Below are 24,947 nucleotides of genomic sequence, written 5' to 3'. Positions count from 1 at the left end.
TCACCTTTTAGGAAACTGATACCTCACCCTTTGTAAGCCAATTATAGTGAATTTATGGCAAATGGACAGGTCTCTAGGTCAGCTATTTTCACTGTATGGTACAGTTACCGATCACTGGAGTCCTAAAGATCCTTTTAGAGGATCCACAAGGTCAAGAGAATCTGCTTAATAATGCCAGTATGTTGCTTGTCTTTCTCTCTGTGTTGACATTTGTTCAGATGGTGCAGAAGTAATGGAGGATAAAACTGTTGGAGCTTTAGCACACATCAAGGAAGGAGCATCACACTGTCTTAGTGGTCACTGTGTTCTTCAACACCACGTGCTCATAGGAAAAAAGAAAACAAAAAAACATTTTCACTTAAGAATATCCTTGATGAGGCAGTAAAAATTACTAATTTTATTAACTCTTGACTCTTGAGTATACATCGTTTTGATATTCTGTGTAATGACACAGGAAGTGCATTCCTGCTGCACACCAAAGTATGATGGCTGTCTGAAGGAAAAGCATTTATTTGTACAGTTGCTTGAGTTGCAAACTAACTGCTTTTTTACGAAACCATTTTTACTTGGAAGATGGCTGACAAGTTATGGTTATTCAGACTTAGGCATTTGGCAGATATTTTCTTTCTCTCTCTCTTTTTTTTTTTTTTTTTTGGCCACACCATGCAGCTTGCAGGATCTCAGTTCCCTGACCAGGGATTGAACCCAGGCCACGACAGTGAATGCCCAGAATCCTAACCAGTAGGCCACCAGGGAACTCCCCAGACAAATATTTTCTTGAAAATGAATTCAATGAGCCAGTCAATTAAAGGGATACAACTAACAATATTTGTTGCCACTGATAAAATTCAAGCTTTCAAGTGAGACTTAGAGTATTGAAAAACTTGTATCTGCTTGCATGTGCTTGACAGTTCCTCAATATTTAAAGATGTTTCTGATGAGACTGGTGAGATTTTGTGTGTGTGTGTGTGTGTATTGTGCAATGAAATGTTTCAACATTTGGAAGATTTGCATAACTCAGTGAACCAATGTCTTCCTAATGACCAATGCATGATGTTAAAAAAAATCATGCATGGGTTGAAGGTCCACTCAAAGTACAAGATAAATCAGTGGATTTGAGATAGCAGAATAGGAAAAGTTCATTGATATGATTTCAATTCCCATTGCAACTAACCTTTAAGAAAGACTACTCACAAATTCAATGTGGAAACAGATACAAGAGAATCTAGCTGTCTTCCCTTAAGTCATACATTGAAGAGATTTATAAAAAAATGTCCAACAGTGTTATTTTCACCTATTTTTTGTTTCTATTGGAAAATATAGTTATTTTTCATAAAATATGTTAATATGTAATTAGTTCATTATTTTTAAATGAATATTTTTTTTAAATTTCTGTTTTAATTTCCAGTATGGTAAATTCTGATAGATATAACCCACATAAACAAAAGCTCTCCAGGAATTTCAGTTTTTAAGATTTTTTTAAAGGGGTCTTGAGAGCAAAAGTTTGAGAACCAGTGTTCTAGAGGATCAGAAGACTAATTACTAAGTAATCTTTTTGGGGCATTGACTTGTATAGGAAATCACACTGGTGGTTTAATGAAGTCTTTCTGTGCATGAGAATTGCAATTTACAGTAGTAGCAAAATATTTCTAGACTCTTGTTGTAAATAAACCTATACTGACAGTATATAAGAAGTCTTCTGAGGAAGTTCATAATTTAATACATTTTTGTGACCAAATTAATAAAAAAGGTTTCTAATGGTCCTTAAAATTACAAAATTGCTAACTCAAAATTTTCAACCAGTCAGAGCCCAGAGATTCCAGACCATGCAGATATGTATGTGTGAAATAAAAATCAAAATACGTAGAGAGAAAAAAATTACTGTTTGATCTAGTATGTTTAAGAACATAGTACAGGTTAAAAAAGTGGTGCAAAACTGGTGTCTCTGTAATCTTGGACATTAAATCAGTGGCTACAAATGTAAGCTTTTATAAAAGCAATCTTTATTCTAACTAGGAAAACTACCAAAATTCTTAATTAAATTGCTGATAATCCAGACCTTGTGTCTTAATTGGAATGGGTTATATTATATTTTCCTGAGGAACTTTTTCACCAGCTCCTTCCTCCCTTTACCATTGCTCTTTGAGAACCTTTAATCTAGAATTGTTACTTAAGGAAAGATTGGGATTACTTATTTTAATCATTGCCTGCATAGTCCTTTATTTAGGAGGATTGTCTTAGTACTATAATGGTAAAAATCACAGTTTTTTTCTTTTTCTTAAAAATATACCTCATGGGAGATGACTGAAGATGTTTTACTAAAATAATAGATAGCATCAGCCGGCATCCGCCTTTCCCTGGTTGTGCCTCCGAAGTCTGCCTTTAGGAAGTAATTTTGCATTTCTGCAATAGTAAATTTTATATTATCTTTCAGAATCTTTTAAATTAAGTATTTGTTCATAACAATCATTTGAACCACATTTGAAGTAGCTTCACTGTCATTTTTGTGTGATGAGTTATATTCACAACTTTAATTATCTTTTTCCCTGGTTTAGTTAAGGAGAAGTTTGCATATATCATATCTTTAGCTGGAGTCTTTTTACTTGATACGAGTCTAATTCCAAGGCAAATTTACTATGCATTTTCTCTATACTGTAAGTTTTAACATTGCATTTTCTTTCTTTCATGTATATAAGCCATAGTAAGGTTTTATTAAATTGTTCTTATTAAAGTAACATCCTCTTTTAAGGTGAGAAGGGCCTGTTCTAAGGAGATTGAGGTACAAATCCAAAGGAGAATTTAATTTTTCTCTCTTTTTTTTTTAGAGCCAGGAAATGTCATTTCGATTCTTATTTCTTCAGAATTTTTGAAAATGGATTCATTAGTAAGTATTAATAAGAGATTCAAGCTCTTTTATTCACCCATACTTGATTTAACATATAACTTGATGTTTCCTTCAAGTATCTAGAAAATTCTAAGACATCTTCCTGAAGTAGTTGTTAATTCAAGAGTGTGATTCATTAGAATAAACTGCTGGTGTTTGGAGGTACTTTGTTCTATTGGGAAGGCTATTGTTAAGGCTACTATGTATCGTTAGTATATGATGCCTATAAAACAAACAATTTATCCTCAAGGGAAGAGTTAGCTGTTGCATTAGGTGAAACTAAACAGAATTAATTTTACCCCAAAAGGGATTTTGCTCTGAAACCAAATTAAATGAAAATTAATTGGAATACATTTGTTTTACTATTAAAGTAATTGGTTTAAGCATGTTTTACTTATTTGTGTCTTTCATTTACAGTTCAGCAAATTAAAAACAAATACCCAACTACTAAAAAATGTAATTTTGTATGTGTAAACCACATGCTCATGTTTGTTGTTTAAGAATAGTTGATAAAACATAAAAGCATAATATATACATATACATATCAAGCTGTAACATTAAGTATATTTGTTTTTCTTCTTTTACCTTTTATTTAATAAATTTCTTTATTGTTCAAATGTTTTTTATATGTTTTTTGTGGTTTAAATTAACATTTAAATGAATATTTGCTTTTAACCTCTGGTAAAACTAAGCAGAGCAAAATACCCCTTTGCTGTGTTAACAGATGTGAAGTTTATTTGTTTGAAGTTTTATTAGTTCCCTGTATTCTTTGTACTCCTTAGTCCCTCTCCTTTCAGTTGTTGGTATTTATTGCTTCAGGGGAGGGTTATAGAAAAAAAGCAGAGACTAAAAGAGTCTCTGAGTTTTGATTTTTGAAATCTAAGCCCTAAAGGATGATTTTTATGCCATAGCAAAATATTTAGAAGAATGCATAATTAACCATTGCTGTTTTTCCCCAAAACCCAAATCTACCTCAAAAAATAAATAAATACATCTCACAGTGAAGAAAGGGGAAGAAAGTCAGAGAGCAAGCACAACACAACTGAGAAAACCCTGAAGTGACTGAAACTGTGTTTCTGCCACTCAGAGAAACAGAGGCTTAAAATTATCACTAAGTTTAGTTATAGGAAGTCACATACCTTGTACCCTTGAGTTTGTGGACTAAAATTTGTATCTGCCACAGTCATGAAAGATGTTCATTACATTATCGTTTGAAATATTCTAAGAAGTGTGAAAATTATTTTTCTAGCTATGTTTGTACAAATTTGACCTGCTAGACCACTTTGGAACAGTGTAGATTAACCCAAATAGGCAGAACTAAGTTATTGTGTAGCAATACATGGATTAGGCTTTTAATGAATCTTATCTTTGAAAAGTATTGATATGACATTATCCTTTATGCTACTGTCTTCAATATTCATTTTCTGTTGTGTTTTTTGTTTAGGTTGAACAATGTATTCAGTATTGCCACAAAAATATGAATGCCATAGTAGCTACCCCATGCAACATGAATTGTATTAATGCAAATCTTCTTACACGTATAGCTGATCTATTCACACACAGTGAAATTGATGATTTAAAGGACAAGAAAGATAAGTTTAGGAGGTAATTTTTAAATTTTAATTTAATTTATTTATTTTTTTAAAACTTTTGGTGGCACCGCACGGCATGTGGGTCTTAGTCCCCTGACCATGGATCGAACCTGCACCCCCTGCAATGGAAGCACAGAGTCTTAACATTGGATCACCAGGGAAGTCCCTAAATTTAATTTTAAAAGTAATGTTCCTATTAGAAGAAATGTATTATTTCTATTTCATTTTAGTAAAAATTCTATATTTAGAATATATTTAGAAATCTATTTCCATTTTATTTTATTATTTTTTTTTTGCGGTACACGGGCATCTCACTGTTGTGGCCTCTCCCGTTGTGGAGCACAGGCTCCGGACGCGCAGGCTCAGCAGCCATGGCTCACGGGCCTAGCCGCTCCACGGCATGTGGGATCTTCCCGGACCGGGGCACGAACCCACGTCCCCTGCATCGACAGGTGGACTCTCAACCACTGCGCCACCAGGGAAGCCCTCCATTTTATTTTAAATGAAGTAAAATATATCCTGAGCCAGTGGCTCAGGTAAAAATTAGTAATTAAATTGGTTACTCTGAATAAGACACATATAAGCAGATTGTGGTGGTGAATTATGTTAAAAATTATTAAGACAGGCGTTAGTATAAAGGGGAAGAGTGATATGAGATGAGGTCAGCAGCACTTAGGGGCTGTTTAAGTCATAGCAAGGAGTGTATACTTTATTCTAGGTGGAATGGAAGCAGAGGAGCGGCATGATCTGATTTGTTTTTAAGAGCTCAGTCTATTCTGTGTGGAGAATAGACTATAAGAATATAAGAAGTAAGACCTGTTAGAAGTCTAGTGCAGCAGTCTAGTGAGAGATGAAAGGCTTTGGACTAGAGTGGAGGCAGGGGAGCTTGAAGGAAGTAGATGGATTCAGAATATGTTAATAGAAAGATTTGACAGATTTTCAAATGGAATGATGTGGCAAGAGAGAAAGTATTTTAGGATAATTACTAGGTTTTAAGGTTGAGCAACTAAGTGTGCTAGTTTCATTAATAGAGAGGGCAATGACTGGGGTGAGGGGAATCAGGAGATGGGTTTGGGTCTTGTTAAGATTATTTAATATATTTAATATACTTCTTGGACACACAGGTAGAATGGCAAGGAGATAGTTGGATATGTAAGTCTGAAGTTTAGGTCAGAGGTCAGGGCTTAAAATAGAAATATAAGAGTAGGTGAGGTTTGAAACCATGGAAGTGAATGAGATTTCCTAGCAATACCATATGCTCTCCCCTGAATTGCAGTGGCACCTTTACTGTAAATCAGGAGACTATACGTGTGAGGTCTCTTTCTGAATTCTCCATTTTGTTCTGTTCATTTCTTTGTCTGTACTTTTATCAGTAGCACACTGTCTTAAGTACAGTAGGTTTCTAATGTTTTTTGGTATCTAGTAATCTGAATTCTCCAGCTTTGCCTTCCTTCAAGATTGATGTCTTGGTCCTTTTTTTTTTTTTTTTGCGGTACACGGGCTTGTCACTGTTGTGGCCTCTCCCCTTGCGGAGCACAGGCTCTGGACGCACAGGCTCAGCGGCCATGGCTCAGGGGCCTAGCCGCTCCGCGGGATGTGGGATCTTCCCAGACCTGGGCATGAACCCGTGTCCCCCGCATCGGCAGGCGGACTCTCATCCACTGCACCACCAGGGAAGCCCTGTCTTGGTCATTTTGTATACTTTGCATTTCCATATGAATTTTATAATCAGCCTGCCCATTTTCTCTTCTTTCCCTCTCATACACACACACAACCCTGCAGATTTGAGGGTTAATATTCAACCTGTAGATTTGGAAAGAGACATCTTAATAATATTGAGTCTTTCAGTTCATGAACACGGTATAACCCTCCACTTATTTTAGCAATGTTTTATAGTTTTTAGTGAGAGATACTTTTCCTTTTTTAACTAAATTTATTCCTAGGCATTTGAATTTTTTGGTGCTATTGTAAAAGCTATTTTTATTTATTTTATTTTCTAATTGTTAGCAAGAGAGTATTGATAAAGACTGTCCAACATTTGGAGGTTCAACAAGGGAGGAGCCAATGAGGAGCCTGAGAAGGAGGAGCTAGGGGGTCAAAGGGAAGGCAAAAGGAAAGAGGGTTTCAAAAAGGAGGAAGTGATTAAGTGGTCAAATGTGTGGAATGCTGCTACCCTGTAGGGTAAGATGAGAACACAAATGTGGCCAGTTGGATTTAAACAACTTTTTTCCAGATGTTTTGCTCTGAATGATTGCAGAAAAATTCAGCAGTAGCTATTATAGATAGGTAGGCTTAAGAAATGATTTTTTTTTAAGAAGGGAGATACTAGATTATATTTATATATGCTGATCAGGATGATTCCTTATAGTGGGAGAAATTGATAGTGCAGGGAATTATCTAAGAGTTTAGTCCTTAAGGGGAATGAGACACAGGGGAATTATCCAAGAGCTAAATACTTGAAAATGGAATCAGGATCCTAAATCCAGATTGGCCTTTAATAGCAGTCATTACTTGAAAGAAAATGGAGACAGGGTGTACACTTGGAATTAATGACATACTTAGAAGACTTAAAGTTCATGCAGAACATTATTATATTATGCATAGTAATAAAGTATTAACATTTATTGAATGTTTAATACTGTCTGGCACTCTTTAAAAGACTATCTCATTTAACCCTCATAAAATCTTATGCATTTGAAGTTACTAGCCCCATTTCATAGAGGAAGAAAATAAGGTTCAAAGATGTTAAGTTGCCAAAGAGCACATACCAAATTATTGATAGACCCAGGATTGTTAAATTTCCAAAATCCTCGGTCTTGAATATTCCTTAACAAAGGACTGAAAGAGGGTTAGATATCCATCTGTCTCATTTTTCTTGTGAAAATGGATTCTTGATCAGGCAGTTCTCATTAGTAGGTTTATTTACTTAGAACACTAAATATTTATTATAAATTCCCAAGGAAGGGCTCTCTAAGGATTTATTAGTCTTATTTTCTACATGTGCAGATAGGTCAGTGTTTATTTTCATCACTATCAAGTAACTTTAATAAAGTAGATATAAAAAATTAATTGGTTGGTCATTTGTTCTTAATAGTAAACTTTTTTGTAAGAAGATTGAGAGACTGTTTGATCCAGAATACTTGAATCCAGATTCTCAGAATAATGCAGCAACATTATACAGGTACAGTGATATGTTTTTCTTTGGTATGCTATATAATGCAGCTAAATTCTTTAATTTTACTACATTTGAAATTTTCTTCTTGGATGTTTTTGTATCTTCTTTTTTGTTGTTTTTTAATTTTTAAAATTTTAATACAATTTTTATTTTATTTTTTAAATATTTATTTATTTATTTTGGCTGCACCCAGTCTTAGTTGTGGCACACAGGATCTTTAGTTGCAGCATGAGGGATCCTTTAGTTGTGGCATGCAGACTTCTTCAGTTGCGGCATGTGAACTCTTAGTGGTGGCAGCCATGCGGGATCTAGTTCTCTGACCAGGGATCGAACCTGGGCCCCCTGCATTGGGAGCGTGAAGTCTTACCCACTGGACCACCAGGGAAGTCCCAAATTTTTTATACAATTTTTAAAGTTTACTTTCCATTTACAGTTATTACACAATATTGGCTATATTCCTTGTGTTGTACAATACATCCTTGAGCCTATCTTATACCCAATAGTTTGTATCTCCCAGTCCCCCACCTCTATTTTGCCCCTCCCTACCCTTTCCCCACTGGTAACTACTAGTCTGTTCTCTGTATCTGTGAGTCTGCTTCCTTTTTGTTATATTCACTAGTTTGTTGTATTTTTTAGATTCCACATATGAGTGATAACATATAGCATTTGTCTTTCTCTGTCTGACTTATTTCACTTAGCATGATGCCCTCCAAGTCTATGTATGTTGCTGCAAATGACAAAATTTCATTTTTTATGGCTGAGTAATATTCCATTGTGTGTGTGTGTGTGTCTGTGTGTGTGTACCACATCTTCTTTATCCATTCATCTGTTGATGGAACTTAGGTTGCTTACGTATCTTGGCTATTACAAATAATGCTGCTATGAACATTGGGGGGTGCGTGTATTTTTTTAAATTAGTTTTTTGGGTTTTTTTTGGTTTTTTTTTTTGATATATACCCAGGAGTGGAATTGCTGGGTCATATGGTAGTTCTATTTTTAGTTTTTTGAGAAACCTCCACACTGTTTCCACAGTGGCAGCACCAATTTACATTCCCACTAACAATGTACAGGGGTTCCCTTTTCTCCACATCCTTGCCAACATTTGTTATTTATGTTCTTTTTGATGATATCCATTCTGTTGGATGTGAGGTGATATCTCATCATGGTCATGATTTTCATTTCCCTGATGATTAGATGTTGAACATCTTTTCATGTGCCTTTTGGCCATCTATATTTCCTCTTCGGAAAAATGTCAATTCAGTTCCTCTGCCCATTTTTTAATCGGGTTGTTTGTTTTTTTTGATTGTATCTTTGTGTTATAGATGCTGTTTGTGTAAGAAACTTTTAACAAAAGAAACAGAAAGAAGAATTCCTTGCATTCCTGGAAAAATCAATGTGGATCAACATGGAAATATTATCTACATTCATATAAGGTGTAGTGAAAATAAAATACAGCTTTTTAAATGTGAATTAATAGTGTATTTATTAAAAGCAAAACTACTCTTATAAGGAATAGGATAATATCTTTTCTGCAATGATCCAACTTTGATTTAGAAAGATGCTACTTTCAAAACAAAGTTGTTGTAAAAAGCTTTATTTTATCTTGAAAGATATTCTGATCAGTGCCATTAAAATGATTTCTTTTCACTAACAGATTTTAGTTATCTATTATATAAGTGTTTTTGAGAAGACAACCAAATTTACTTTCAGATAAATTTTGGTGAGTGACGCAAATTGTCTTTAAAATTGGATTTTTTGTAATTTATTTTTCATACTTTGTCAGTATTCCATTAATGCATCGTCCTTTTTAATTCCCCTTTAAGTTCAAAACTCGTTCTCATCCTGAGTTGGGGAGTAGGGAGAGAGTGTTATAAATCGGTATAATGTCTCAGGATAACAAAAACTTTAAAATATATATGTATATTCTCTGACAGTATCCTACTGCTAGGAATTTATTCAGAGAGGTAATGTTGATTTGTGAAAGCACTTAATAAGGACATTTATTGCTCTATATAAATAAGAAAAAGTAAAAAAAACACTCAAATGTGATTAAGTGAACTAAGATATATCCGTAAAATAGTATATCTATATAAAACATCTAATCAATTCTTAATGTGCAGCCTTTGAGAATGTAAAAGAATATATACTCACACAGAAAATTGTTAGTGGTAAATTAAATAAGAAAAAAACAGGTTATAAAACAGAACTAGAAACATGTTCACTAAAATGTTAACTGTGGTTTTACCTTTGAGTGATAGTATTATGGATGATTATCGTTTGCTTTTTGCTTTTTTTCCTATATTAAAAATGTACAGTACTTTTACTAAAGAAAAAACCCTACAAATGTTAGATTTCATATTTTAAACATTAAAACAGAAACCCAGAGAAACACATGACATTTGACCCTAGTGTTAATAATAGCACAGTCAACATTAAAATATTTCATTTTTCTCTCCATATAATAAAGGGAATATACATTAGTTACTATAAGCACTTGGGATTTTTTTTTAATACAGCAGGTTCTTATTCGTCATCAATTTTATACACATCAGTGTACATGTTAATCCCAATCGCCCAATTCATCACACCACCATCCCCACCCTCCCTGCGGCTTTCTCCCCTTGGGGTGCATACGTTTGTTCTCTACATCTGTGTCTCAACTTCTGCCCTGCAAACTGGTTCATCTGTACCATTTTTCTAGGTTCCACATACATGCGTTAACATACGATATTTGTTTTTCTCTTCCTGACTGACTTCACTCTGTGTGACAGTTTCTAGATCCATCCACGTCTCAACAAATGACCCCATTTCGTTCCTTTTTATGGCTGAGTAATATTCCATTGTATATATGTACCACATCTTCTTTATCCATTCATCTGTAGATGGGCATTTAGGTTGCTTCCATGACCTGGCTATTGTCAGTAGTGCTGCAATGAACATTGGGGTGCATGTGTCTTTTTGAATTATGGTTTTCTCTGGGTATATGCCCAGTAGTGGGATTGCTGGATCATATGGTAATTCTATTTTTAGTTTTTAAAGGAACCTGCATACTGTTCTCCATAGTGGCTGTATCAATTTACATTCCCACCAACAGTGCAAGAGGGTTCCCTTTTCTCCACACCCTCTCCAGCATTTGTTGTTTGTAGATTTTCTGATGATGCCCATTCTAACAGGTGTGAGGTGATACCTCATTGTAGTTTTGATTTGCATTTCTCTAATAATTAGTGATGTTGAGCAGCTTTTCATGTGCTTTTTGGCAATCTGTATGTCTCCTTTGGAGAAATGTCTATTTAGGTCTTCTGCCCATTTTTGGATTGGGTTGTTTGCTTTTTTAATATTGAGCTGCATGAGCTGTTTATATATTTTGGAGATTAATCCTTTGTCCGTTGATTCGTTTGCAAATATTTTCTCCCATTCTGAGGGTTGTCTTTTCGTCTTGTTTATGGTTTCCTTTGCTGTGCAAAAGCTTTGAGGTTTCATTAGGTCCCATTTGTTTATTTTTGTTTTTATTTCCATTACTCTAGGAGGTGGATCAAAAAAGATCTCGCTGTGATTTATGTCAAAGAGTGTTCTTCCTATGCTTTCCTCTAAGAATTTTATAGTGTCTGGTCTTACATTTAGGTCTTTAATCCATTTTGAGTTTATTTTTGTGTATGGTGTTAGGGAGTGTTCTAATTTCATTCTTTTACATGTAGCTGTCCAGTTTTCCCAGCACCACTTATTGAAGAGACTGTCTTTTCTCCATTGTATATCCTTGCCTCCTTTATCAAATTTTATACTTCTTTATCTTGAGACTTGATTTACCTTTTGAAAATTACTTCCATTTTGACAGCAATAACTATTAATATTACTATGTGAATAAATGGATATTAACTTCGACATCCAGTTTTGTTGTTTTATTCAAAGTATTTTCCTGCAAATCAGTTGTGGATGACATTTTTCAAAAATGTCTTTAACCTAAAACAGATGTAATTTCTAATAACATGATGGCACTTTGTTATTTATTGAACTAAGGACAAAACTAACAAAAGTTCAAAAAGATTGGGGACTTAGACAAAAATAGGAACCTGTTACATATGACCATAGCAAATGGAGTTATAAGCCTTGCCTGTTTTTTTATAAGTTTATATCACATAACTTACAAATGTGTTATTACCAAGACCTAATTCTTCATTAATTTATTACTCAACTACTAGAAAATGCCTTGTGAAAATAATATAAAGAACTAATACATTAATGGAATGTTTAGAATCACCAATATTTAATAATTATTTTATAGTATGTACAATTAGAATAAAAGGTTCCATTTAGCAACATAAGCCTACGTTCCAACTGTTAGCCTGCTCAAACTATATTTAATTTATAACGCTTTATCTAGTGTAGTAAAATAATTTGGCATTCAGTCTGTCACAACTTTTTCTGTTGTCCACAGGAAAAAAAAGAATAAACAAACTCCCAAATGAAATTTTACCTACCATTCAGTGTAGTCCATTCCACAGCCATCTTTTGGGGAACGTTCTTGGAAATATGTCACAAATTTTAAAATATTTGTTTGAACTAAATTGTTTATATTGCTTGAGTGTAAAATAATATAACAACTGAAGCTCTTTTCCCCAGAGATAAGACTTGGGATGTTCATGAGTATTTGAATAGTCTTTCTGAAGAATTAAAATCTTGGAGAGATGTATATTGGCGCTTGTGGGGAACAGTCAACTGGCTAACTTGTTCAAGATGTTATCAGGTGAGTTTTGTCTTTTTTTAATATCCTGCTCTGCAAACATTGAGAGCAGGCTCTTTTGATATATGCTGTTTACTTAGGGTGTGTTTGTACAATATCTGACATCTTTTTAAGAAACTAGTGTCAAAATGATGGTGCTATTAAACATTGCTTGCATCTGACTTCATTTCTCATACTATGGTTCTTCCTCTATTTTATTTCCATTGCTGAAACAATCAATGACTTGATGAATTTTTATAAAACCAACAGGTTTTAAGTGATCAAATCCATTTTTTTCAATGGAAAAAAGATAACAGAATTCTCACTGCCTTTCATTATTTCCAGCCAAACTGTTTCTCTGTTAGTCCATAAATTTCTTTAGAAATTCAGAAACACCCTTGCAGATAGGATACTAATGAGGTATGCCCTTCTTGTTAAAATAATTGTGTTACCAGAAAGGTTTTGTTCATTTTCTTCTAAATGAAGTCTATCATAAAAGCACAAGAAAGCTTGCTATTTGAAGGTACCTATAATAAATCCTTTTCTAGAATAAATAGATCTTTATTGGTTGCCGTCATTCCAAATTAGTCTTATGTATAAATCCAGAGTGTTCTACATAAAATTTTTTTCAATCCCTCAGGTCTCCCAGCCCCCAGTTCTTTTCCTCTCTCACTTGGGTAATTATTTTCAGTAGAAGGAAGGAAGAGCAGTGGACTCCCTATGTCCCCACAATTTTTAAAACCTTGATTTATTAAAGTATAATTTACATACAGTAAAATTTATCCTTTTGTGAGGTTTAACAAACTCATACAGTCATGTAACTAGCATCACAATCAAAGCATAGACCACTTCTGTCAGCCTAAAAAATTCCCTCGTGCCCCTTTTTAGTCAGTTCCTTCTTCCACCCCAGGCTCTGACAACCACTGTTCTGTTTACTGTCTCTATAGTTTTGACTTTTCCAGAATGTCATATAAATACAATCATACAGTTTTAGCTTTTTTTTTTTTTTTTTGCGGTATGTGGGCCTCTCACTGCTGTGGCCTCTCCTGTTGCGGAGCCCGGGCTCCGGACGCGCAGGCTCAGCAGCCATGGCTCACGGGCCCAGCCGCTCCGTGGCATGTGGGATCTTCCCAGACCGGGGCATGAACCCGTGTCCCCTGCATCGGCAGGCGGACTCTCAACCACTGCGCCACCAGGGAAGCCCAGTTTTAGCTTTCTGAGTCTAGCTTCTTTTACTTAGGAAAATGGATTTGAAATTTATTCACATTTTTGTATCTATCAATTTGTTCCTTTTTAGCCTTAGGTAGTAGTCCATCATATGAATATATCCCAGTATGTTTATTCACTTACCAGCAAAGGACTGTAGGTGTTTCTAGTTTGGGGCCATTATGAAGAAAGCATCTATAAACATTCCCTTACAGGCTTTCATGTGAATATGTTTCTCTCGGGTAGTTACCTAGAAGTAGGATCGCTGGATTGATGGTAAATGTAAGCTTAACATTTACCATGCCTAACAGTTTCCCAAAGTCCCTGAACCACTTTGCATTCCTTCCAGCTATGTATGGGAGTTCCAGTTACCCCACATCTTCACTAGCACTTGATATTGTCAGGTTGGTTTTTTGGTGTGGTGGTGTTTTTTTTTAACTTAATAGCTGTGTAGTGGTCCTCCCCACAATGGAGTGTCGCTTATAATCAAGGATATCAGGCTTCTAAAACCTGACTTGTTTAGCATGTCAGAATGCAGAAAATTTGAAGGATTTTTTTCTCTTCTTCATAGGAAATTAAGTCTTGATTTATAATATTTAATATTTTACTATGGAGAGTTCATAAACTCATAAAATAGTTTGTATGCAAAATACTTTGTATGAGTGTACACCTTATAGCTTTTATCAGATGCAGAAAATTTTAATTAAAATCTATTACTTGAAAATCATAATTGGAACTAACAACTAAGAATTCTGAATTATAGACTATCCTTTCTTGCTTTTGTGTTCAGTATCTTTTTATTTTCTTTAAATTATCTTACCAACTTATAAATGTATCTGAAACATGACTATTAATTTTACAATTAAACTTCTATAAGATTTTCACCAGTGATTCAAGGTTACTCCATAGTTGTCACTAATACTGATGCTAAGTATTTACCTTAAAAAAATATGTCAAAGAATAAGTGAGGCAAATTTTTATTTAATTTTTTCCATTGGAAAACCTCTTATGTGATTGGCCAATTATAAAATTAGATGTACAACAAGATCAACTTAACTCATCTGAACTTAGTGTTTTTGATTTTTTTTTTTAATAGCTGTATTGAGGTATAATTACGTGCCATAAAAATCACTCACTTTAAGTGTACAATTTACTGATTTTTAATAAATTTACAGAGTTGTGCAACCATCACCACCATCTAACTTTAGTACATTTCCATCACCCCAGAAAGATCCCTCATGTCCATTTGCTGCCATTCCCCAACCCTGTCTCACTTTTAACACCAGGCAGCCACAAATCTGCCTTGTGTCTCTAGAGATTTGCCTTTTCTGTGCATTTTATGTGATGGAACATACAGTATGTGGTCTTGAGTGAAGTATTTTTGAGATGTATAATTTCATTGTGGGAATAATACTTGATTTTACGTATTTCTTTTATTCAGGCTTTTCTGTGTATAGAGTTTTCACATTGTCAATATCACTCAGAAACAGTGATTTATCCTACTGCAGGAAGTTCGCTAAGTTCTGTTGGCACTGGAATCTATCCCTGCTGTAACCAAAAGGTTCTTCGGTTTGACCCCACTCAGCTTACAAAGGTAAATTTTGAATGTTGCCCTTTTGTAATTACAGCACTCACTAACACTTTGGATTTAAGTCTTTTCCTCTTTTATTGTTTTTAAAATGTAAATATACATTCATGTAGAAGAGACTTAAAGCAATGCATAGGTAAGTATAGTAAAAAATAGAAATCTGTCTTCACACCACTCCCTCATTCTACATCTCTTCTTAGAGGTAACCACTGTTCACAGTTCCTTTCAGACCTTGTTTTATACATTTCAGGCACAAACTATATGTTGTTTTTCATTCTGGAAATAGGATCAGACTATTCATGTTATTCTTTAGTTTGCCTTTTTCACTCAATAATATAATTAGGTGATCATTCTGTGTAATATTAACTGCTGTGTAATACTCCAAGCTGTGCGTATTTCACAATTTATTTAACCAGTCTCCTATTGATGAACATTTAGGTAGTTTCCAGATTAATAATATTACAGTGTTGCAGTGAACATCCTTGCACATATATCTTAGTGGAATATATGAGTATTGCTCTAGGTTAGAGTCCTTGATCACTCACATTCTTGGAAATGTTATGTAATTAAGTTTCGTGAATGGACGAAAGGAACCTTCAGGTCTTCATCATCATCATCCATACAGTAAATATTGATGAAGTGCCAAAGTTGTGTCGCAGACTGTGCAAGGCAGAGAGTAGTGTGTAAAACTGGGTAGTTTCTGTCTCCATGGAGCTTACAGTTCAGGCAATAATGTCAAAAGCGGCGGGGGGGGGAAGCAGGCAAAGGAATGTTTGAAGAATTTCTGTAATAGGCTGGTTTGATCTGGACCTTGAAATCAGGGAAAGCCTCCCTCCGTAAGGAGTTGGCACAGAGATCTGAAGGGTGGGTAGGAGTATGTGAGGCAAAGAGGAAGAGAAAGAGCCCTTTGGTCAGAACAGCAAGGCCAAAAGGAACACAGTGGGTAAATGAGACTGAAAGAAACTGTGCCTGTTGTAAAAAACATGCATGGCTGAAGACGGGGCTGGAGAGGTCAGCAGGTGTCAGCCATGCAGGGGCGGGACCTCCTAGGCTGTGCTTTAGTTTCTTCTTTATTTCAGATTTTGAAAATATCAATTGTGTGTGGAGAACGGCTTAGAGAATAGTCAGTGGAGTCAGGTACAAGGGGAACTATCAGAGTAGTCTTAGGGAGATGACGGTGACTTGGACTAGGGCAGTGGAGACAAAGAGAAATGGATGAATTCAGTATTTAGGAAGTAAAACTGAATTGACCTATTGGATTATTTCACAGAGGGGAGTGGAGGAGTCAAGGATGACTCAGTTTCTTGCTTCTGCTACTGGATAGATGGTGGTGCTATTCACTGAGGAGGAAATCAACAGAGGAATCAGGTCTGGAGAGGAGCTCATGAGTTCTGTTTTGGACATTTGGAGTTTGAGGTACTTTATGAGATAACCAGGCAAAGAGTGTTAGATACGTGGGTTTTGGTGCTTAGAGAGTGGCTAGGCTATAGATAATAATTCCTAAGTCTTGCAAATAAGTGATAATTGAAGCCAGCAGGTATAGGTGAGTATAAGAGCAGAGGGTCTACAACAGAGCCTAGAGAAACTCCAACATTTATTGGTTGGATAGAGAAGCATGATCCTGCAAAGGAGAATGATCAGGAGGGGACAGAGTAAACCAAGAATGTTGTCATGAAAGTCAAGGGAGCAGTATTTGAAGATGGAGAGAGTGTCCACGATGCCAATTATTGCTAAGAGGTCAAATAAAATAATGAAAGAAATGTGTCTTTTGGCTTTGGTGACCTGGAATTCTTAAGTGCGAAGAACTGTTTTGATGGAGTGCTAGATTCAGAAGCCAGATTAGTATGGGTTGAGGAGTGAGTAGAAGAAAAACAAATGGAAACAGTGTGATTAACAACTCTTTTGGGAAATTTGAGAAAGGGAGAAGATGGATCAATAATTAGGTTATGGATATTTATTGTTTCTGTCTTTTAAAAAAATTTTTTATTGGAGTATAGTTGATTTACAATGTTGTGTTAGTTTCAGGTGTATAGCAAAGTGAATCAGTTATGCATATACATGTATCTGCTCTTTTTTAGATTCTTTTCTCATGTAGGTCATTACAGAGTTTTGTTTTTTTAATATTTATTTATTTGGCTGTGCTGGGTCTTAGCACACAGGATCTTTGTTGCCGCATGTGGGATCTTTTAGTTGTGGCATGCAGGATCTTTGTTGCAGCATGCGAGGTCTAGCTCCCTGACCAGGCCCCCTGCATTGGGAGCACAGGATCTTAACCACTGGACCACCAGGAAAGTCCCATTACAGAGTATTGAGTAGAGTTCCCTGTGCTATACAGTAGGTCCTTATTAGTTATCTATTTTATATATAGTAGTGTGTATATGTCAGTCCCAATATCCATTTTCTACATCTGTGACTCTATTTCTGTTTTGTAAATAAGTTCATTTATACCATTTTTTTAGATTCAACTTATAAGCAATATCATATGATATTTGTCTTTCTCTGTCTGACTTACTTCACTCAGTGTGACAATCTCTAGGTCCATCTATGTTGCTGCAAATGGCATTATCTTCTTTTTTATGGCTGAGTAATATTCCACATCTTCTTTATCCATTCGTCTTTTGATGGACATTTAGGTTGCTACCATGTCTTGGCTATTGTAAATAGTGCTGCAATGAACATTGGGGTGCATGTAATCTTTTCGAATTATGCTTTTCTCTGGGTATATGCCCACAAGTGGGATTGCTGGGTCATATGGTAGTTCTATATTTAGTTTTTTAAGGAACCTCCATACTGCTCTCCATAATGGTTGTACCAATTTACATTGCCACCAACAGTGTATGAGGGTTCTCTTTTCTCCACACCCTCTCCAGCATTTATTGTGTGTAGATTTTTTGAGGATGGGCATTCTGACCCGTGTGAGGTAATACCTCATTGTAGTTTTGATTTGTGTTTCTCTAATAATTAGTGATGTTGAGCATCTTTTCATGTGCTTTTTGGCCATCTGTATGTCTTTTTTGGAGAAAGGTCTATTTAGATCTTCCACCCATTTTTTTTCTTTTTTTAAAAAATATTTTTATTTTTTCCATTCTTTTTCAAATTATTTTCCCATTTAGGTTATTACAGAATATTGAGCACAGTTCCCTGTGCTATACAGTAGGTTCTTGTTGGTTGTCTATTTTATTTTTACTTTCTTTCGTTTTTTTTTAATTGAAGTATAGTTGATTTACAATGTTGTACCAATCTCTGCTCTACAGCAGAGTGACTCAGTTATACACATATATACATACTTTTTTTATATTCTTTTCCATTATGGTTTGTCACAGGATATTGAATATAGTTCCCTGTGCTATACATTAGGACCTTGTTGTTGGTTATCTATTTTAAATACAGCAGTGTGTACACTTCTGCCCATTTTTTGGTTGGGTTGTTTGCTTTTTTTGATATTGAGCTGCATGAGCTGTTTGTATATTTGGGAGATTAGTCCCTGTCGGTCTCGTCATTTGCAAATATTTTCTCCCATTCTGTGGGTTGTCTTTTCGTTTTGTTTATAGCTTCCTTTGCTGTGCAAAAGCTTTTAAGTTTAATTAGGTCCCATTTGTTTATTTTTGTTTTTATTTTCATTACTCTAGGAGGTAGATCAAAAAAGATATTGCTGCTATTTATGTTAGGGAGTGTTCTGCTTATGTTTTCCTCTAAGAGTTTTATAGTATCTGGCCTTACATGTAGGTTTTTAATCCATTTTGAGTGTATTTTTGTGTATGGTGTTAGAGAATGTCCTAAATTCATTCTTTCACATGTAGCTGTCCAGTTTTCCCAGCACCACTTATTGAAGAGACTGTAGGAGAGACATTTTTAAAAGTCAGTAAGAAGGATCCAGTTGAGGAGGAGAGATTGACAGTACAGGGTTTATGAGGAGGCAGGATAAGGTGCAATTTTAAGCACATATGGCAGTATTTGTTTAGAGAGGAGGAAGGGCAGCCCCTCTATTATAACAGGAGAGAAGAGTAGGATGGTTGCAGATAATAGTAAAATTGTGTTTTTGTCATTTGGATGATAAGTTGTTCTAACCTATTATCTTTTCTGTTCTCTGTAAAGCAGAAGGTAAAGTCGTCTGCTAAGAATGAGGGGGAAGGGACTTCCCTGGTGGTCCAGTGGTAAAGAATCCACCTTAAAATGCAGGGGAGGTGGGTTTGATCCCTGGTCAGGGAACTAAGAACCCACATGCTGCAGGGCAGCTAAGCCCACGTGCCACAACTACTGAGCTCACGCACCTCAACTAGAGCCTGCGTGCCGCAAACTACAGAGCCCTCGTGCCCTGGAGCCCGCGCACCACAACTAGAGAGAGAAAACTCACATGCCATAACTAGAGAGAAGCCTGCACACCACAGCGAAGATCCCAAGTGCAGCAACTAAGACCCAAGGCAGCCAAAAAATACAAATACAAATAAATAAATAAATAATAAATCTAAAAAAATAAAAGAATTCTTTATTAAAAAAAAAAAAGAATGAGGGGGAAGAGAGAAGGGTCCAAGGTTTGAAAGAAGTACCAAAGGTTTGAAATAGTCTTTTTGGAAACCAGGAGAGTGAATTTTCCAAAGAAATCTTGTAGGTTATGAGGCAGTTTGGAAGCCCTTTGGAGATTGGTGATCATGAATTTACAGTGAAATCCAACGTGCCTTTTTATATCACTCTCTCCAGCAGTCCTTAGCTGCTTGAGTGCAGGCATAGAGAAAGTAGGTATTTGAGCTCATCCCGATGAGTATAATGAAATTTAGGGGCAAGGAATTTGGAGTATTAGCCATAGATGTTATTAAAATGATGGATCATGAAATTTAAGCTGGATTAAGAAATTTGTTATATTTACGATCCAATTAGCAGTTTCGATTAGTCAGAAATTTTATTGGTGAAGTAATAAATAGGTTACCCTTATAATGTTCATGTTCATGTTTAAAGTTTTAGATAATGCTTTTCACACAAAGCTATTTAAATGGGGCATGAGACTTTAAGCAAAATGGGGTTCGCTTTGATAGGCCCAAGATAATTGCATTAATTCATGATTATTGTTATGTTTTTGCAGTAACATGATTTAGTCATTGCATTTCTTTATGGTCAAGCTTCTCTTTTAACTGTCACATTTATATCACTTTGAACAATATTTCTAAGAGTTGTATCTCTTTGGCTTTTTGTTGTCTATTTACTGGTTGTATTGACTACTGATATTCCATTCATTGTGAGAGGATTCAGGAATAAATAGCAGCTAAATTGTATTTTAAGTTTGGTGTGCAACATCATGGAAATTGATTAAAGTGATTTCTTAGACTAAGTGAAATATGAATAGCTCATTTGGTGAGTTATATTTCCAGTAATGCAGACTAAGTAATTCAGACTAATCCTCCCATCAAAAGGTAACTAAAAAAAGAAGTATGAAATATAACTGTAAAGATTATATTAAAAGCATCAAAGAGCTAATGGGGAATTAGTGTTAAGATATAAGAGATGATGGGAACCCAAAGAAGTGAGCCAGCACTTAGGGCCATTTTTGTCCTGGAGGTGATGACCAAACTGAAAGAGACAGCTGAGAGTCTGGGCTGAGCTTTTGGTGCCTATCAGGTCCAGTAGTTAGGATGCCAAGAATGGGGACATTAATGAATAACATCCCCAGCCCTACACTTTGTATTGGTATCCCAAAGAAAATAAGAGGAAATGAGAAGCAAACCTTCCCTTGATTGAATAGCAACCTGGTTTTGATTTATTTGGGTAGCCTAAGAAATTCAGGCCCTGAACTTGGGTTAAGGTAATCCTGGATTGCCATGGTCCCCAGACATCTGGCAAAAGCAGTAAACATCCTCTTTGAAGAAAGAGAACATTATTCTATACCTCAAATTATTTATACAAAAAAATTTTTAAACAAAATATTCAGCATACACAGATAACCTGACATAGATGAAAATAAGTTACCAAGAATGGGAACAGCAGAACTTAGACAACAAAAATAAATGACAGAGAACTGACATATTGGAATTATTGACACATAATAAGATTACTAGTTTAAGTTGATAGAAGCCAAGTTCAGAAATTTTTGACAGGGAATTATAAACTATAAAAAGTGACAAAGAGGGACTTCCCTGGTGGTCCAGTAGCTAAGACTCCACGCTCCCAATGCAGGGGGCCTGGGTTTGATCCCTGGTCCGGGAACTAGATCCCACATGCCACAACTAAGAGTTCACATGCATGCAACTAAAGATCCCACATGCAGCAACTGAAAAGATTCCACATGCCACAACTAAGACCCAGCGCAGCCAAATAAATAAATAAATATATATATTTTTAAAGTGACAGAGAGTTTAAATAAAAACAAATAGAAATGCTACTACTGAAAAACGTAATAACAAATTTAAGATCAGTGGCAAATTTAACAGCAACTTAGTTACAGCTGAAAAATTAGTAAAATGAAAGATAAAAGTCAGAAGAAACTATCCAGAATGAAGCACAGACAGACAAAATTATGAGAAATATAAAAGAAAGTAAGAGACCTAGAGAGTACATGTCTAATATTTTTTAACTGTAAAGTAAACATAACATAAATTTGCCATCTGTTTTTTTTTTTTTTTTTGGTTGCATTGGGCCTCCGTTGCTGTGCACAGGCTTTCTCTAGTTGCAGTGAGCGGGGGCTACTCTTTGTTGTGGTACATGGGTTTCTCAGTGCGGTGGCTTCTCTTGTTGCAGAGCATGGGCTCTAGGCTCGCAGGCTTCAGTAGTTGTGGCACGTGGGCTCAGTAGTTTTGGCTCACAGGCTCTAGAGCACAGGCTCAGGAGTTGTGGCGCACGTGCTTAGTTGCTCCGTGGCATGTGGGATCTTCCCGGAGCAGGGCTCGAACCCATGTCGCCTGCACTGGCAGGCGGATTTTTAACCACTGCACCACCAGGGAAGTCCCCATCATCATTTTTTAAGCATACAGTTCAGTAATGTTAAATATATTCCTGTTGTGCAGCCCATCTCCAGAACTCTTTCCTCTTGCAAAGCTGAAACTCTCTACCTAATGAACAATTCCCATTGCCTCCTGGCAACCACCACTCTACTTTATCTCTATGAATTTGACTACCTCTATTGTGGAATCATACAGTATTTGTGTTTTTGTGTGAGAAGGTCTAAGTTTTTAATGGGGTTTCCCCTTAGAAGAGAAAAAGAATGGATCAGAGGCAAAATTTGAAGAGAGAATGGCTAAGATATTTCAGAATTATTGAGAGATATTAATTTATAGATTCAAGAATTTCATTGACTCCCAATAAGATAAGAAATCCTGTAATATATAACATGATAAATGTAACTGTTATATATAAATGTTAAGAGAGTGAATCCTAAGAGTTCTTGTCCCAAGAGAAAAAAATCTTCTATTTCTTTAATTCTGTACCTATATGAGATGATGGATGTTCACTAAGCTTATTGCGATAATAACTTAATAATGTATGTAAATCAAATCATTATGCTGTATTCCTTAAACTTCTACAGTGCTGTAGGTCAATTACATCTCAATAAACTGGAAGAAAAAAATTTTTTTAGTTTAAAAAAAGAATGTCTTTCAGGAAAAAAAAATCATACCCATACCTATCATAATGAAACTGCAGAAAACAAAAAGAGCATTTTTAAAGCAACCAGAGGGAAAAAGTATAGAATCTCTTCAAAAAATCAATAATTAGAGTTCACATCTCAGCAATAGCAATGGAAGCCAAGGTATAGTCCACTAGGTCTTTTTTGTTTGTTTTGTTTTTATAAATTTATTTATTTATTTGTTTGTTTTTGGCTGTATTGGGTCTTCGTTGCTACGCATGGGCTTCCTCTAGTTGTGGCGGGCGGGGGCTACTCTGTTGTGGTGCACAGTCTTCCCATTGTGGTGACTTCTCTTGTTGCGGAGCACGGGCTCTAGGTGCATGGGCTCAGTAGTTGTGGCTTGTGGACTCTAGAGTGCAGGTTCGGTAGTTGCTCCATGGCATGTGGAATCTTCCCGGACCAGGACTCGAACCCGTGTCCCCTGCATTGGCAGGCAGATTCTTAACCACTGCGCCACCAGGGAAGTCCCTCTACTAGATCTGCAGTATGACAAAAGAAATAGTTAATAATCTAGAAAATCTGTGCCTTCCTTAAATATCCTTTGAGAATGAAAGCAAAATAAAGATTTTTTAGGCAAAGAAAAATTGAAAGAATTTGCAGCTAGCAAACTGCTTTAAAAAGGAAATACTGGGACTTCCCTGGAGGTCCAGTGGTTAAGACTACACGCTCCCAATGCAGGGGGCCCGGGTTCGATCCTTGGTCAGGGAACTAGATCCCACATACCGCAACTAAGAGCCCACGTGTCACAACTAAAGATACCCCACATGCTGCAACAAAGATCCCACGTGATGCAGCTAAGACCTGGTGCAGCCAAATAAATAAAAATAAATAAATAAAAAAAATTTTTTTAAAGAAATACTAATGGATGTTCTCAAGATACAGGAAGGAATGAAGACCAAAGAAAGAAATTAATATATTGGTAAATCTAAATGAACATTGGCTGTATGAAGCAATAATGGTAAAACAATAGTGGTAATGCTTTATCTGTGTGTTTTTAATAAATGTATAATTACATTAATCATATAGACAATTTTAAAATAATTGATATATACTATACATTTTAGTGTATAATATTAAAACCCATAATAATAGCCTATAAGTTGGGAGAGTGATGAAATGGAGTTTAAAAGGTCTTGCATTAGGGAGTGTATTAACAAATTAGACTTTGATAAGTCGAGGATACATGTTATAAGTTCTAGGGTAACCACTAAAAGCATAGAAGGGTGTATAACTTCTGAATTAATGTGTGTGAAGGGAATGAGTGGAATGATAAAAAAGCAGAAACAAAAATTAAAAATTCTTACTAATGGAAATAAAAGGGACATGATGTAATCTAATAAAGGATAGATAATATAAGACTTACAGCAAATATTACACTTGATAGTGAAATGTAGAAAAATTTTCCTTTGAAATTGGGAGCATGATAAGGATGCTCATTGTCAACATACTTCTATTCAAATTGATCTGGAGGTCCTGAACAGTATATTAACACAAGAAAAAGAAATATTAAAAGGTTATAGAGATTGAATGGAGCTCTCATAATTTGCAGATGATAATTGTGAATGTAGAAAACCCTGAAGAATCTACAGACAAATGATTAGAATTAGTAAGAATTTAAGATTGATCTATTAAAAATCATTTACAAAAATCAGTTGTATTTCTATAAACCAATGAGATTAGAAAATGAAATTTATAAAAAGAAACCACTTACAGTAGCCTAAAAAATAAGTACCTAGGAATAAATCTAATAAAATAAAACATAAGAACTCTATATAGAAAACATAAAACATTATTCAGAGAAAATGAAACTAAAAAATGGATTTTTATACCATGTTCATGGATTCAGACTCAATATTGTAAAGATATAAATGTTCACCAAACTGACCTGTATAGATCCATGCGATCTCAGTAAAAATCCTAACAGGTTTTTATCAGGAACTTTTCTAAGCTGATCCTGAAATATTTATGGAAATACAAAGGGCCAAGAATAGCTAAGATACTCTCAGAGAACACAAAGGTAGAAGTACTTTCTCTGCTCAGTATCAAAATTTATTTTAAGTCTTAGGTAATTAAGACAGAGTGATACTGATAAAGATTAAACAGATGGACCAGTAGCAGAGAATGAAGTACATTTAACCCTTGAACAACACTGGTTTGAACTGTGTAGGTCCACTTA

The 24,947-nt window shown here is 35.4% G+C and overlaps 1 protein-coding gene across 1 annotated transcript in view; it reads left to right on the top strand.

The window, feature by feature from the left end:
- The window catches only part of SANBR (SANT and BTB domain regulator of CSR), a 74,287-nt gene that overhangs the window by 15,722 nt on the left and 33,618 nt on the right, over positions 1–24,947 (top strand). The window contains exons 6-11 of the mRNA XM_060168768.1: positions 2,826–2,884; positions 4,329–4,489; positions 7,571–7,657; positions 8,974–9,084; positions 12,269–12,392; positions 15,016–15,168. Of these exons, the coding sequence (XP_060024751.1) occupies positions 2,826–2,884; positions 4,329–4,489; positions 7,571–7,657; positions 8,974–9,084; positions 12,269–12,392; positions 15,016–15,168 (695 nt within the window). The remainder of the gene's footprint in view (positions 1–2,825; positions 2,885–4,328; positions 4,490–7,570; positions 7,658–8,973; positions 9,085–12,268; positions 12,393–15,015; positions 15,169–24,947) is intronic.

This window comes from Lagenorhynchus albirostris, chromosome 13, assembly GCF_949774975.1.
Source record: "Lagenorhynchus albirostris chromosome 13, mLagAlb1.1, whole genome shotgun sequence".
NCBI lineage: Eukaryota > Metazoa > Chordata > Mammalia > Artiodactyla > Delphinidae > Lagenorhynchus > Lagenorhynchus albirostris.
Note: the sequence above shows the minus strand (reverse complement) of the source record. Positions and strands in the feature narration are given on the sequence as shown.